The sequence below is a fragment of the Artibeus jamaicensis genome, unplaced genomic scaffold (genome assembly GCF_021234435.1).
Source record: "Artibeus jamaicensis isolate MK-2021 breed Jamaican fruit bat unplaced genomic scaffold, CSHL_Jam_final contig_387, whole genome shotgun sequence".
Taxonomy (NCBI): Eukaryota; Metazoa; Chordata; class Mammalia; order Chiroptera; family Phyllostomidae; genus Artibeus; species Artibeus jamaicensis.
In genome coordinates, this window is record NW_026521812.1 from 4,056,040 (window position 1) to 4,068,375 (window position 12,336).

At 41.2% G+C, this 12,336-nt stretch overlaps 1 protein-coding gene and 1 pseudogene across 5 annotated transcripts in view; one reads left to right on the forward strand and one right to left on the reverse strand.

Moving 5' to 3' along the window:
• Positions 1–12,336, reverse strand: part of EYA4 (EYA transcriptional coactivator and phosphatase 4) — a 250,553-nt gene that overhangs the window by 12,308 nt on the left and 225,909 nt on the right. For all 5 annotated transcript variants that reach the window (XM_037132776.2, XM_037132775.2, XM_037132773.2 and 2 more), the window contains 4 exons: positions 8,766–8,855; positions 3,234–3,292; positions 2,966–3,126; positions 350–464 (listed from right to left, as the gene is read on the reverse strand). In XM_037132776.2, coding sequence (XP_036988671.2) covers positions 350–464; positions 2,966–3,126; positions 3,234–3,292; positions 8,766–8,855 — 425 coding nt within the window. The remainder of the gene's footprint in view (positions 1–349; positions 465–2,965; positions 3,127–3,233; positions 3,293–8,765; positions 8,856–12,336) is intronic.
• On the forward strand, positions 3,413–5,234 carry LOC119039945 (10 kDa heat shock protein, mitochondrial-like; annotated as a pseudogene).

A 12,336-nucleotide genomic window follows, 5' to 3' on the forward strand; every position in this document is an offset into this window, starting at 1 on the left:
CACGCCCACTCTTTGTATAAGCAGCATTGTTTTATTTGTGCCGTCTGTGCTTCCTCACCAGCAGTGATACCCTTTTTTATTAGCAGTCACATGCTCTTTCCAGGGGTATTATTTGTGGACATGAGGAGAGAAGGGTGAGAGATGGGATCTCCTGGTCACCCCAAGGAGTGACAACCCCCATCCTTCACCCCAAAACACACACCCACACCAAAATCATGGGACTTGGTGAACTGTTAGGTCCCTTAAGATGCTAACAGAATCTAGGAATTAAAACATTCTCATATGTGCTGTGCTATTAGGACTATATCTTCAAAACAATAAACAGAGAAACGGCAACAATACCACTCACCTAGTACTAATGATTGATAAAGACTTGAGTGCATTTGTTAGCCAGGAGTCAGTCAGGCCTTCGATCTCTGCCCTTAGCTGCAGCCACGCGTCTCTCTTGGCCGGGCCAAGGAGTCCTGCAACACCGAGAGCAAGGCAGAGTCAGGAGGGAACCTTTCCCAAAGACACCCCCGTTCATCTCCCTGCTGTCTAGCACCGATCATTTTTATTCCCGCCTGTGTCAGGAATGGAGAGAGATACTGACTCATATCAGCACTGATCCTTTATTTCAGAACTGATTATCCATTTATTCATTCCTCACATATGTACTGACCAACTTCTAGATGTCAGGCACTGGGCTGTAACAGTGAGAAGGTCGGTCAGTGTCTGCCCTCCCTGAACCCAGAAGGTGGCCCCTGGGGATGTGATCCCCTGAGCTGCTGTGGCCCACGCACGCCTGGGCCCCTCTCCAGGCTGTGCTGCGGCAGGTCTGGGGGGGGTTGGGGGCTGCCAGCCTCACATGAGGGTGACAGGACCTCGAATGGTGTGGCTCTCTGAAAAGGTTTAGCTTCTTAATCATCACGGTCCTTACCACTTGGAACCCGTAAAATGGCTTTATCATATGTAGCTCATAGAATGCTTCTAATATTGGTATTAAAGCCAGAATAAATACTTTGTTTTATAAGAAGTTAAAAATTGTGTTGAAAATCCTGAAGCATAGGACACAGTTTTAGACAATGGTTAGTGACTGTATTGAAGTTATGATAAGAAAAGAAATAGGCATCCTGGTTTTTCATTTTAAGCCCTTCTTTTTACGGTAAAACAAGATATGCAAATCCATTATAAAAGAAAGTTTCTTATTTTAATTGCATTTTGGAATACTGGAAACACACACATATATATATAGGTGGGTAATTTTTTAAAATCAAAATTTATAGTTTCTACAAAGCCTCACTTGTCCTTATTCTAATATAGAGATGCTAACCTGCCACTGAAAATGAACTCTCCTGTTACTGTTTAAACTTTTTAAGATATAAGATTATTTATTAGTAATCTTGTTACCTTAGAAATAATTTTAGTAACACTTCAAAAAGAAACAATAACATATCTTTATATTAAACATTCAGATTTTCCAAAAGGATATTTATTTTAAAGTTAAACACATTGCCCACAGCTGATTTTATTTTATTTTATTTTTTAAAAATATTTTATTATTTATTTATCTTTAGAGGGGAAGTGGGGGAAGGAGAGAGGGAGAGAAACATTAATGTATGGTTGCCTTTTGTGCATCCCCTGCTGGGAACTGGCCTGCAGGGAACCGGCCTGCAACCCAGGCATGTGCCCTGACTGGGAATCGAACCGTGATCATGTGGTTCGCAGGCCCGCGCTCAATCCACTGAGCTACACCAGCCAGGGCCCACAGCTGATTTTAAATATAATAATACCTATTTACTCAATTTTGATAAAAATGTTTTGTACAGAGTATTGAAATGAACTGGGAAACATGAGGTGTCTCCCCTGGACCGTGGGCAAGTCGGTGCCCGCAGGGGCCTGTGTCTCATTTGGAAATGAAGGTTTTCCACATGGAGGCTCCCTTTCGGTTCTAACACTATTACTGTCTGTGGTTCTACATTTTTTCCTTCTCTGGCAGTTACTGAGCATCTGTTACGTACCTCAAGGCACTGGGGACAAGGTGACGGACGTGCAGCCCCACCTTCCTGATGAGAACAGGTGTGTCTAATGAAAGTACTAGAGAAAAACATACTATTCCCTGTACTGTATTCTTTGACATGCATGTGGCTATACATGTATATATGTATAGTATGCACAAGTGCATTTAGATGTATCATTTAATTTTACTTCTGGTTTATGCTCCCCATTCATCATTTTTTTTTCCTTTTTCAAAAAAGAAACAAAAAACTCCCTGGAAGAAAACTCTTGTGTGACCTCATGGCTGACCTTAGGAGCTTGACCCCAAATTGATCCTAATAATAAGATATCATCAAGGTTTATTAGGTAAAAAAACACATTCCCGATCTTAGTTTTGATGTCACAGGTTTTGCTCACCTGTAAGGTATCAGTGGGCATAAAAGGACTGAGATAATACCTAGAAAGTACTGGAACTCATGAAAACTGTGGCGATAGTCATAGTTTACACAATATGTGGGAAAGATTACTGTCGGCTAACAGGAAATTTTTTAAAGGATAAAACAGACTGCTGGAAGTCTTCGAAGTGACAGAAAGCACGTTCGTATTTGTTTTCGGTAGGACCCCAGAAAGGTAAGGCTTGCTAACAGCTCCGTTTCCGAGCCTGGAGCGCTCCTCTGCGCAGGTGTTCCCGCGGCCTCCTCAGCTGCCCTGCTGGGTTTCACTGGTACAGTCCCAGCTGAAGAAGGTAAACTAAAGGTCCTTCTGTTGATCTGGAGCAAATACCTGGGAACTGTACATTCCCAGGGCGTTTGACGAAGCTGCACATTCTACGTGGCAGTTATGTTTCCATCCCCACTCCAAGATTAAACTTAAACTTCTGGATCAATGTAGGTCAGCATGGCCTCCTGATAATTTATTTCACAGTAGGATAGTTCAGATTCTACCTCTATCTCTAGTGCCTTTGTCAGATTTAAAAAGCCACACGTACCTCCGACATTGTTCTTGTAGGTGTTGTATAATTCTTTTACTCTTCTGTAACGAAAAGCCAACTTCCTCATCCAGTCCACCCCTCCTCTTACACCTGTTGGCAAACAAAGGTTTGCACTACTTGCAGCTGCATGGAAGCCATCAGTTGCAAAACTGTAGGTACTGCAACACCCAAAATATATTAAAAAGAGATAAAAGAAATAATTACATGTGCAAAACTCCATAGTTAAATTTCTGTAGGAAATAGCATACTAAAAGGCACGGCTTACCTTAAGTCCTGACCATTATCATCAGAGGAAACATCATCTATATGAACTTGATCACACTCCTGTTAAAAACATTAGAAAAGTTATGTTTTTCAAATGATGCCTGCCACCATATGTGAAAGTTTTGCTGTCTTTCCATTATTATCAGGTTATGGCCAGCAGAGGGCAGCATTTGCCCACATATGCCATCCTCTCCTGCTGAGAAAGGGCACCATTTCTACTCTGTAAAAACTGAAATCCAGCAGAGCGCCCTAGAAGGGGGCCTGAAAACGTATGGCATGTGGGTTTCTTTAGTGCAACTTTAAAAATGGTTTTAGTCTTAAGACTGTTGATAAGAAATTCTCTTTTGAATCTTTGTACTAATAACTGGTGTTCCCTTTCAGCCATTTCTCCGCCCTGGCTGTGCGTACTGACGAGCTAAATGCAGCAAGGCTGAGCTGAGGACACAGAACTGTCTGGTCCCAGAGCCTCGGTGGTTGCTGTTCCTTATATTTGCCCAGAGGCCTGACGACGCCGGTGGGCTCTGGGGAGAGTTAGTTCTATGGCTTCCTGCCTTGCATGGGGCCCGAGATCCCACGGAGGAACCATGAGGGCGTCATTTTAAGTCCTGGTCTTTTAACACAGGGGAAAAATGCTAATAAGCACAGATGCTTATGTTGTCTTTTTTCCTTTTGTTCGAGTTTTAAAATCTTTAAACTAAAAAAAAAAACAAAACAAACCTTAAAAATACTGAGGATTTACCACATCCAATGTGCTACAAACCCAGAGGAGAATAAACTTCAGGGATGGACCCTGGACAACTGGTCTGACGTGACACAGAGCTCTCAGAACAAATGTAGTGGTGACTTTCCTGTGTAAGGACTCAGTTCTTCTTCACTGTCCTTCTTTACTATTGTACACAAGCGAAGGGTCAAGTCTGGCTAAGGCATTAAAAACTTAGCACTTACTGACCTCAGGTTCAATATGTTTTAGCCTTTTGGGCTTCTATCTCCCTCAAATTACTTCAGTCATTCTCTCAGATCCTGACTGCATGCATAGTGCTTACCACTCAAAACCAATTAAAAATTATAAACTTTGCAAATAAGATGTCACCCTAAAAAGAAAAGGCTTTTCATCTACTATTTGTCCTCATTGTGGGATGTGAAAATATCTGATAGTGAAATATTTAATATCTCATCTGCAGCTTTTCTCACTAGTTTCTTTGAAAAATATAAAAACCTTAACAACTAGCCCAACCAATACAACTTTAGTATGTAAGTTGAAAATACATTAATTTTACATTAATACATTATGGTACATTAATTTTAAAGGTTCATGTGATTTACATCAATTATGGGTTAGGAACATTTTGAATAAATCTCCACCTATATTCACGGGTAAGAAAGGGACCAGTAGAGCTAATGTGGCTGGAAGCTCCCTGAGGCGGGTGTTTGGGTCACCTGGTGACACCCCCCTCCCCTCCACTGACAGTGCCATCTGTCACAGAGTAATCACTCAGCAATTCTTAGTTGGATAAATGGCAGAAGTCTAGACAAATCATAGTATTTGACAGAATGACCACAGTCATTTCAATTTTCTAACACAAAGCTATGGTGATATAAAACAACATTCTAGATAGTAAGAATTGTGAGAAGATACTTTTATCAGGATGGGGTGGGGGGGAGGGTGAGAGAGTGGGCAAGAAGAGCCACAGGCCCCTGAGGCAGGACAAGCATTTAGAAAGCTTCCTCTCCCTTTTGACAGACTATTGTTTGAAAGGACTACAGCCCAGACTTTAACTAAAGGAGGTATTATGCTTCCAGAAAAGTCTCAGGGAAAAGTACTGCAAGCAACAGTAGTAGCTGCTTGGGCTCCAAAGGAAAGAGCCAAAAGATTTAACCAGTTAGCATAAAAGTTGGAAATAAATTTCTTCTCCTAAAATTCGGAGGCAGCGAAGTAGGTCTAGACGACAAGGATTATTTCTTACTTGGAGATGGTGACATTCTCGGTGAGCATGAAGCCTGAATTAAATCACCTTTGGATTGGCATCACACCAGGCCGCTCATTTCTACCAGAAATGAGTTCTACAATCTTTCATCAGGCAAATAATTTCCATGTCCCTCTTTTAAACAAACTAATAACATCCCCAAAAAAGTTTGGAGGAAATTTTTATGACTTACCCTGGTAATTAGATGTTATTTCTATATTTAATATCCTCTCATCCTAATTTTTAGAGAAATTCCTCTGACATTTCAAGTATTAACTCACATGATTAATTTATACATTTTGCCCCCAAACTTATTTTTTTTACTCTTGAGGACATCAGTATATCAAACTTATTGGACCGTGAGCTTCATATTTGAAGTTACGTTTGAGGCTTTTCCAAATGGAACTTCTCCTTAAATTTATGCCTAGTTAGCTATGCTTGTTGATTCTGGACTCTAGCCCAAGAATTACAGTCCAGTGAAAGAAACCTGAACTTCAATCACTTATACTTTTCAGAAAAATCTAAATAATTGTTCTTCAATTAATTTTCTTTCGCTCAAAGGGACTTTGCAGGAATGATTTTGACCAACCCCGAAAGGCTAAAACCAGTGCAACAATCATTTGGCTTTAACAAACGTTAGTAAAAGAACTCAAACATTTGGGATAATTCGGCACTAATCTGAAATTCTTTAATTTTGCTTTATAAGGTGACTGCAACGCGGCCACTGATCTTTATCAATTATAATCCGCAGCAGTCTACTCTCACTTCTGGAGCCAGGCTCCTGGGCGCCTTCTTTTCTGGAAGTTATTTTAACTGAAAAAACATCTTATTGGAGTAGAGCCCTCCCTCCTTCGGGGGAGCAGAGCCTCTGCAGTTGGGCAGGAAGTAGTCCAGTCTCTACACGGGGATTTAAATCTGTGTCTTCTGAGGAATTATGAGAGAGCAGCTGCTACTACACATGTTGCAGCGTCCATGGAAGGATTTGAGGCTCAAATTAGATTTTTTTAGGTTAAGAAAAGAAACCTTGAGAGATTAAATACACAAGGGGGAAAAAAAACCATGATAGGGTAATGACGGAGTTACTCTCTTGAGGAATTCTCTGTGTCAGAAACAAAAATAGTTTAATATCAGTTATGAGGCTCAGGACAATGTTTGCTTAGAGGAGGTTCACTAAAACAAGAATCCGGTGAAAGTAAAGTTGGCTTTCCAACTCAATGCGGAAGGGGAGTGGGTATGTATGGAACTGCACTGAATGGCCTCGAAAGCTGTTGTTTAGATTTTATTAGCTTTCGAATTTATCTCACTTTAGGTCAGTAATAACCTTCTGAGTCTCCTAGGGTAGGTCTTCTGAATGTGCGTGTTCAGTGTGGCATGCGTGTGCGTGGGCATGGATGAGAACTCAATCCGTTTATATGCAAGAGACCCAATCATTTCTTTTTACTAAGGGAAGTTGCACACTAGGTTTTAGTGTTTGGCTCAAATAAAATTTTACCACATTCTAAAGCATAACTGAAAAGCTATAGTCAAGGAAAGAAAGTCAATACCAATATTTTCTCAGTTAATATATCTACCAAAGATCCTGCCAAGTATTTTAAAAATATATTCTGTATAGTATCTAGCCCCAAATTAAAATGCTTAAAGTACTATAGCACGTGTTTCTGATATGCAAATATTCACGTCAAACTTGATGAAGGTGTTTGCAAATTCATCATATGCTACTTTGGTGTTCGCACATTAGAGTTCTGTTAAAAGTTGGGTGGCAAATTTATTCCATCTGTCTTCCAATGTGCCAGTAAAACAGCAAATAGGTCACTTATTCCATTTATTTCTAGTAAAAAATAATTAATAAAATGAAATAAAACCCATAAAATTTGGATAAAGCCACATAAAACTTCCTTTTTTTGTCTTTTATAGGTTTGAAAGGACTAATAATCTTAGAATTCTCTTTAGAATGAGGGTAATCCATTCTAACCAACAGAAAAAACTAAGAAGTTATCACTCTATATAAAAAAATTCAAGTTCCAAAAAGGTTAAAATGTGTTTCCTATTATCATGTATATGTAAAACCATTCTGTACACTAGGCAGGGATCAGTAGCAAGATTACTTTAAATCAGGTTTTGGAGAGGTGATAATGATTTCTTATTATGAAACTGGAACACTTGCCTAGAAACATTAATCTTTCATATGTCCATTAAGGAAAAAAAATAAAACCTCTTTAAACAGACAGTGAGTTTATTATCCAGGAAAAAGGGTGACTCACTGAAGAGAAATCAACACAGGGCTACGGCACCCATCCCGACACGCACACTCACGAGGCGTACCGAACAACACAGGTTTTGCTCTATGTCTCCTCTCTAACCCAAATCGGATTTAAGACCTTCTCAATTAAAAACAAAACAAAACAACTTACTCAGGACTAGCTTGGCATTTCTTTCACATGTACTTCCGTGAATTTTGGCATAGGGTAGGGGCAGAAATAAGACAAGACCCCAGAGTTTCCCATCCCACTTCTCCCACTTGGCTGACAGGGGACCTTACACGTGACTTTCCCACCTGGGAACCCAATAATTCTGCTGCTACAAAAGAGTGTGGCGAACACTGATTTCAAAAGGCTGTTCATTAAGTAATAGAGATTCTGATATAAAATGTTGAACATAAGCTGAGGGTTTAGTAATAAAAATCTCTTCATAATATTACAGATGAACACTTTCCTTCCACTCTACAACCATGAGATAAAAACAAATTATAAATATGACATTTAAAAAGAGAGAGAGAGAAATCTTTCAGCGTAGTGGTGCTTGACTGAGAGGCATGCCTGCCTTGTGCCCAACCTGCTGGGTTATTTCAAATTTTATTGTCCAAATGCCTAGTGGCTCAGGTCATTAGCACCCAGATCATACACCTTATTACGGTACCTATTAAGCTATCCTGAAGCTTTTTTTTTCTTGGGTCCTTTCATTTTGTTGTAGTTTTACTTTCTCTTCATTTCAGGTTGGAGATGGAAAGAAAAAGTAGAGAGAGAGTGAAAACAAATGCAGTGGAACCAGTCAGCTGTGCGATGTAAATACCCCAGCACTATTTCATCTGAAAGGGGAGGAAATGAGGAAGGGTCTCCTTGTCTAGAGTTAGGTGGCAGGTTATCTGCAAACTCAAGGACCCTTGCCAGTACCCTGAACAGTATTTGTGACTACTGTCCAGTGATCAACCTAAAGGATATCCTGGTCTCTGTCCTGGAAAAGCTAATGCTATTTCCAAAGGTGCAAATGGGTTGTGGTCAAGACATTAGAAAAACTCAGAGCAGTGGAGAAGAGAGGTCACAATATGGACAGCAAAGGAGACCGTCTGAGATATTTTCATTCTAAATAGGTGACAGTACATAGGTATAATTCATGAACTAAATAGCTTTTGCTTATATTTGCATAGGCACTGTCTCCCTTTCACAGAAGCTTTACTGTTCTCTTAAGCTGAATTTCTATCTTTCAGGTTTCTTGAGGTTATCTGGTTTATAGAGACCATCTACAAGTTCTAACAGTTGGATACAACTACTCTTACCCTTTAAAAGTCTTACCTCTAAATCATTAAAAAATAAATGTGTATCAGCAAGATTAAAAATCATTTCCTCCATTCGGAGTCCAAGAGTTACAGCCATGGGGGGATCCTGAAAAAAAAATGCACACAGAATGAGGTGAAGTTTCAATACATACAGTTAGTATTAAAAATGTTTCAAATAATAAAAAGACTCAGGGACATGGGCAACCATGTGGTGACTGCCAGAGGGAGGGAGGTGTAAGGAGACTAAAGGGCAATGGAAAAAATACAATCAAGATTAAATAAAGGATGTTTTAAGTGCATACTGTTGTGGGGATAGGGAGATGCATGGGTTTCTGTGGAAGATCCAAGAGGTTTTCCGACTATCTAGACAGGTGCCTTTCCAAAGGGCTCATCTAGGACATATTCGTAGATAAACCTGTGAATTTACAGGAATTTGCGTAGGGGACCGGTTTGTTTTAGTCTGGCAAATGTGACTCAGCTCTGTATGGAAAACCTACAGAAGCGAAGTGGTGGGCAGGAGTCAGACCTTCAAATTGAGTTTTCCCATGGGAATCAGGCCTAGACAATGCATACAGATTGTTATGGCTTGCTCTTGCTAAAACTCCATCATCCTGGTCTAAAACAACAAATGTGTACTGTCTATCTTCAAGGTAATTTCCAAAGCTTGTATGAGTTCTCCCAAGGACTCAGCTAATTGGCTCATTGCCATTCCCCTCTGCATGTTACTTTCATTTCCTTGATTGTACCTAAAATGTAGACAATAATATTCTATGTAATAGATAATAAATCTTTCTCTGATGTAAGACCCCAGGAAAACAATAAAAGCCTGTCTAGACAAGGGTCAGGGTGCTGCCCTCTTGAGAGAGTGGCCAAGGCACCACAGGAACTCTCTCCCTGAGACAGCAGTAGTGCCGTTCCCTTTTTCTCCACAGGATTGCTGTCTGCTGTGCATTCATTCTCATCGTCAGCCACAACAGGTGGACTCTGCTGGCCAGAGTCTGCCACAAATTTGTATGCAGATAAAGATGACCTAGGGCACATTGTCACATGAAGCTGCAGGTTCACAAGGGAGGAGGAGGAAAACAAACTAGCCCACAGGAGCCAGTTTACATGCGCTCCATGGAAAGTCCTTTGGAGAAATGCACTGGATGGAATACTGAAGAATGACAGACATCTTAAAAAGAAGAAATGACGTCCTTTTGAGAATGATGACACATAAGAATTGGGGTTGGGAGACAAGTAGTTCTACCAGGGGGTTGCAGGACTGGAGCCCACAATGCCGTGTGGAGTTGGGATAAGAAGAGCAGGTGGAGCACAGTGGCACTGCCACCGGGTTTTGACCAGCAGGCAGTACTGACCTGCGTAGATGTACAGTTTGGTCTGACCTGCATTTGATCAAAGATGAAGAGAGAAGGGTCAAGGGTAACGAAAGGAACACTATTAAATAAATGTAACCTAAGTAGAAAATATATACACTTAGAAGTTTAACGAAAGTAAAGGGCTTAGTACAGAGTCAGAGTGACTTATCTTTTGTTTACAGAAACCAAAATACTATGCAGCAGCAAGAGGATGAGAATCAAGAACTGAGGTGGCACTTTACCATGGCGACTACAGCTGAAGGCCTGGCAACAAGAGGTGTACAGCTTCAAAGTAAAGAGAGTTGAGAGGTTGGCCTAGGGAAGTTACTCATGCTCAGACAAGGGTTTCTGTTGATTGGTGTTGGAACCATCTCTAAAGGGAACTGCTGCAGGTGGGACCCTGAAGATCCAGAAAACAGATAACCTAGAAGGAACAAATCCTTAGCATCTGAGACCAGAATGAGCCTAATGTTAGTATGGAGAATACGGTTTTGAATAAAGCTGACAATTCTAGGAAGACACTATTGGCTTTGGCTGACCTTGGGTTATCTTGGAAGACCTCAGAAGGTGATTTGGGTTGAGCGGCTGGGCCAGGAGCTGAACTTAAGGATTTAAGGAGAGTCCCGAACTTGTGTTTGCAATGTTCTAATAAATGGCCTTTCAAGGAATGTATTTCAACTTGGAAAAGGCGGTGCTTCCGCGACATTAATTTAGGACAAGAACACGCACCCCAGGGCAGGCCCGGCAGTACCCCTGTGCACCCCAAACTTTTTCCACTTAGCGAGCGGAAGCCCCTCCTCACTCCACATCTGTGCTGCAGCAACCAAGTTTCTCCCTCGCCTCCTTCCGTAAAGCTTTCAGGGGGCCACCCGAGCGTGTGAACATATTTAAAGTGAGTGTCACCTCACATCCCGTAGTGCCTGAAACCTAGAAAACAGGAACAGAGCGCTAAGCTAAGAAAAGGACGGTCACGGAGGTGTGCTGAGCAGAGCACGGACCTGACTCTAGACAGAGACGGCGGGGGGGGGGGGATAATATGCTGGGCGTCTACACAGTTTCCTAATTTTGTAGAATTGTCTCTTCTTCCTCAGAGACTTCTGTCGATTTCGTGGCTCGAGATTCTGCCTCCTTGAAAACAGATGCTCAGTGTTCCTGGGCTTCACGGCCACCCCGGCTCGCGTCCTCTGCTGCTTGGGCGGTGCTGCCTGGTCCTCGCGTCTGCCAGGGACAGGATCGTTTGGAGCAACACACCCAAAGGTCGAACCCGTTCCATTTTCTCCGACACACGGTCCCTCGGGACCAAGAACAAAAATTGGAAGCATCCATTGTGTTTGAAGGACTTTCAGACTTCAGAGGGAGCTCTTGTTCTGTTTCCTTCAAGTACAGAATTGTTTTTCCTTCCTTCTTTCTGTTGTTCATGCTTTTGTTGTTGTTGTTGTGGAAAGAGAATCTTTAAAGGTTGAATAAAATCTTTTAAAATGGACATTTGTCTTTTTTTTCTGTGAAATAATTCCTCTTTCTGTCTCTCTGGGGGTGGGGGTTGGATAGGCTGAGGGCATAGAAAGCTTGTAGGTATCCTGTCTAGTCATGAACAAAATGTCTACAAAAATATCAGGAAAAATCAAATGTAATTATAGCATGAAAACATATAATTCCATTAGTGACGCTCTGTGCTTTTGAGGAATGTTGACTGATGCTAGACAATACAACTGAGCCCCACACTGCTCCGTGTGTTTCTGATGGCTGCTGCCCTACAGATATGCATTTCAGATGGGGGTTCAGTGTCTCATTTAAAAGGTTCTCCTTCTCGAGACTAGGTTGGTTAAATACGTATCCTAAGATTGGCCAGTGTTTCTTTTTTTTAAGTTTTAAATAAAATTGTTGACTTTCTTATGTTCATGCCTCACATTCTTTGCATTTACAGATCAGATTTATGGGGAAGGAAGAAAACATACTGTTCCTCTTTGATTGTTACTTTCATCAATTCCATGCTTCTGAAGTATATCACTTTCTATGTTACCCCATCAGTGATAGGAAAATCCATGAAAAATGCATTTTGTGCATCTGATAAGCATGCAAACAGTATAATTTTTAGAACACCGACAAGAATTCTCTAACCAGCAAGCACGGGGCATGGTTGGGGAGACGGTATTTGAGCCCTGCACTGGAATGCAGCCCCACGGCCCTGGAGGGGGCTGTGCATTTGTTTGTCAAACCATGGCGAGTCCA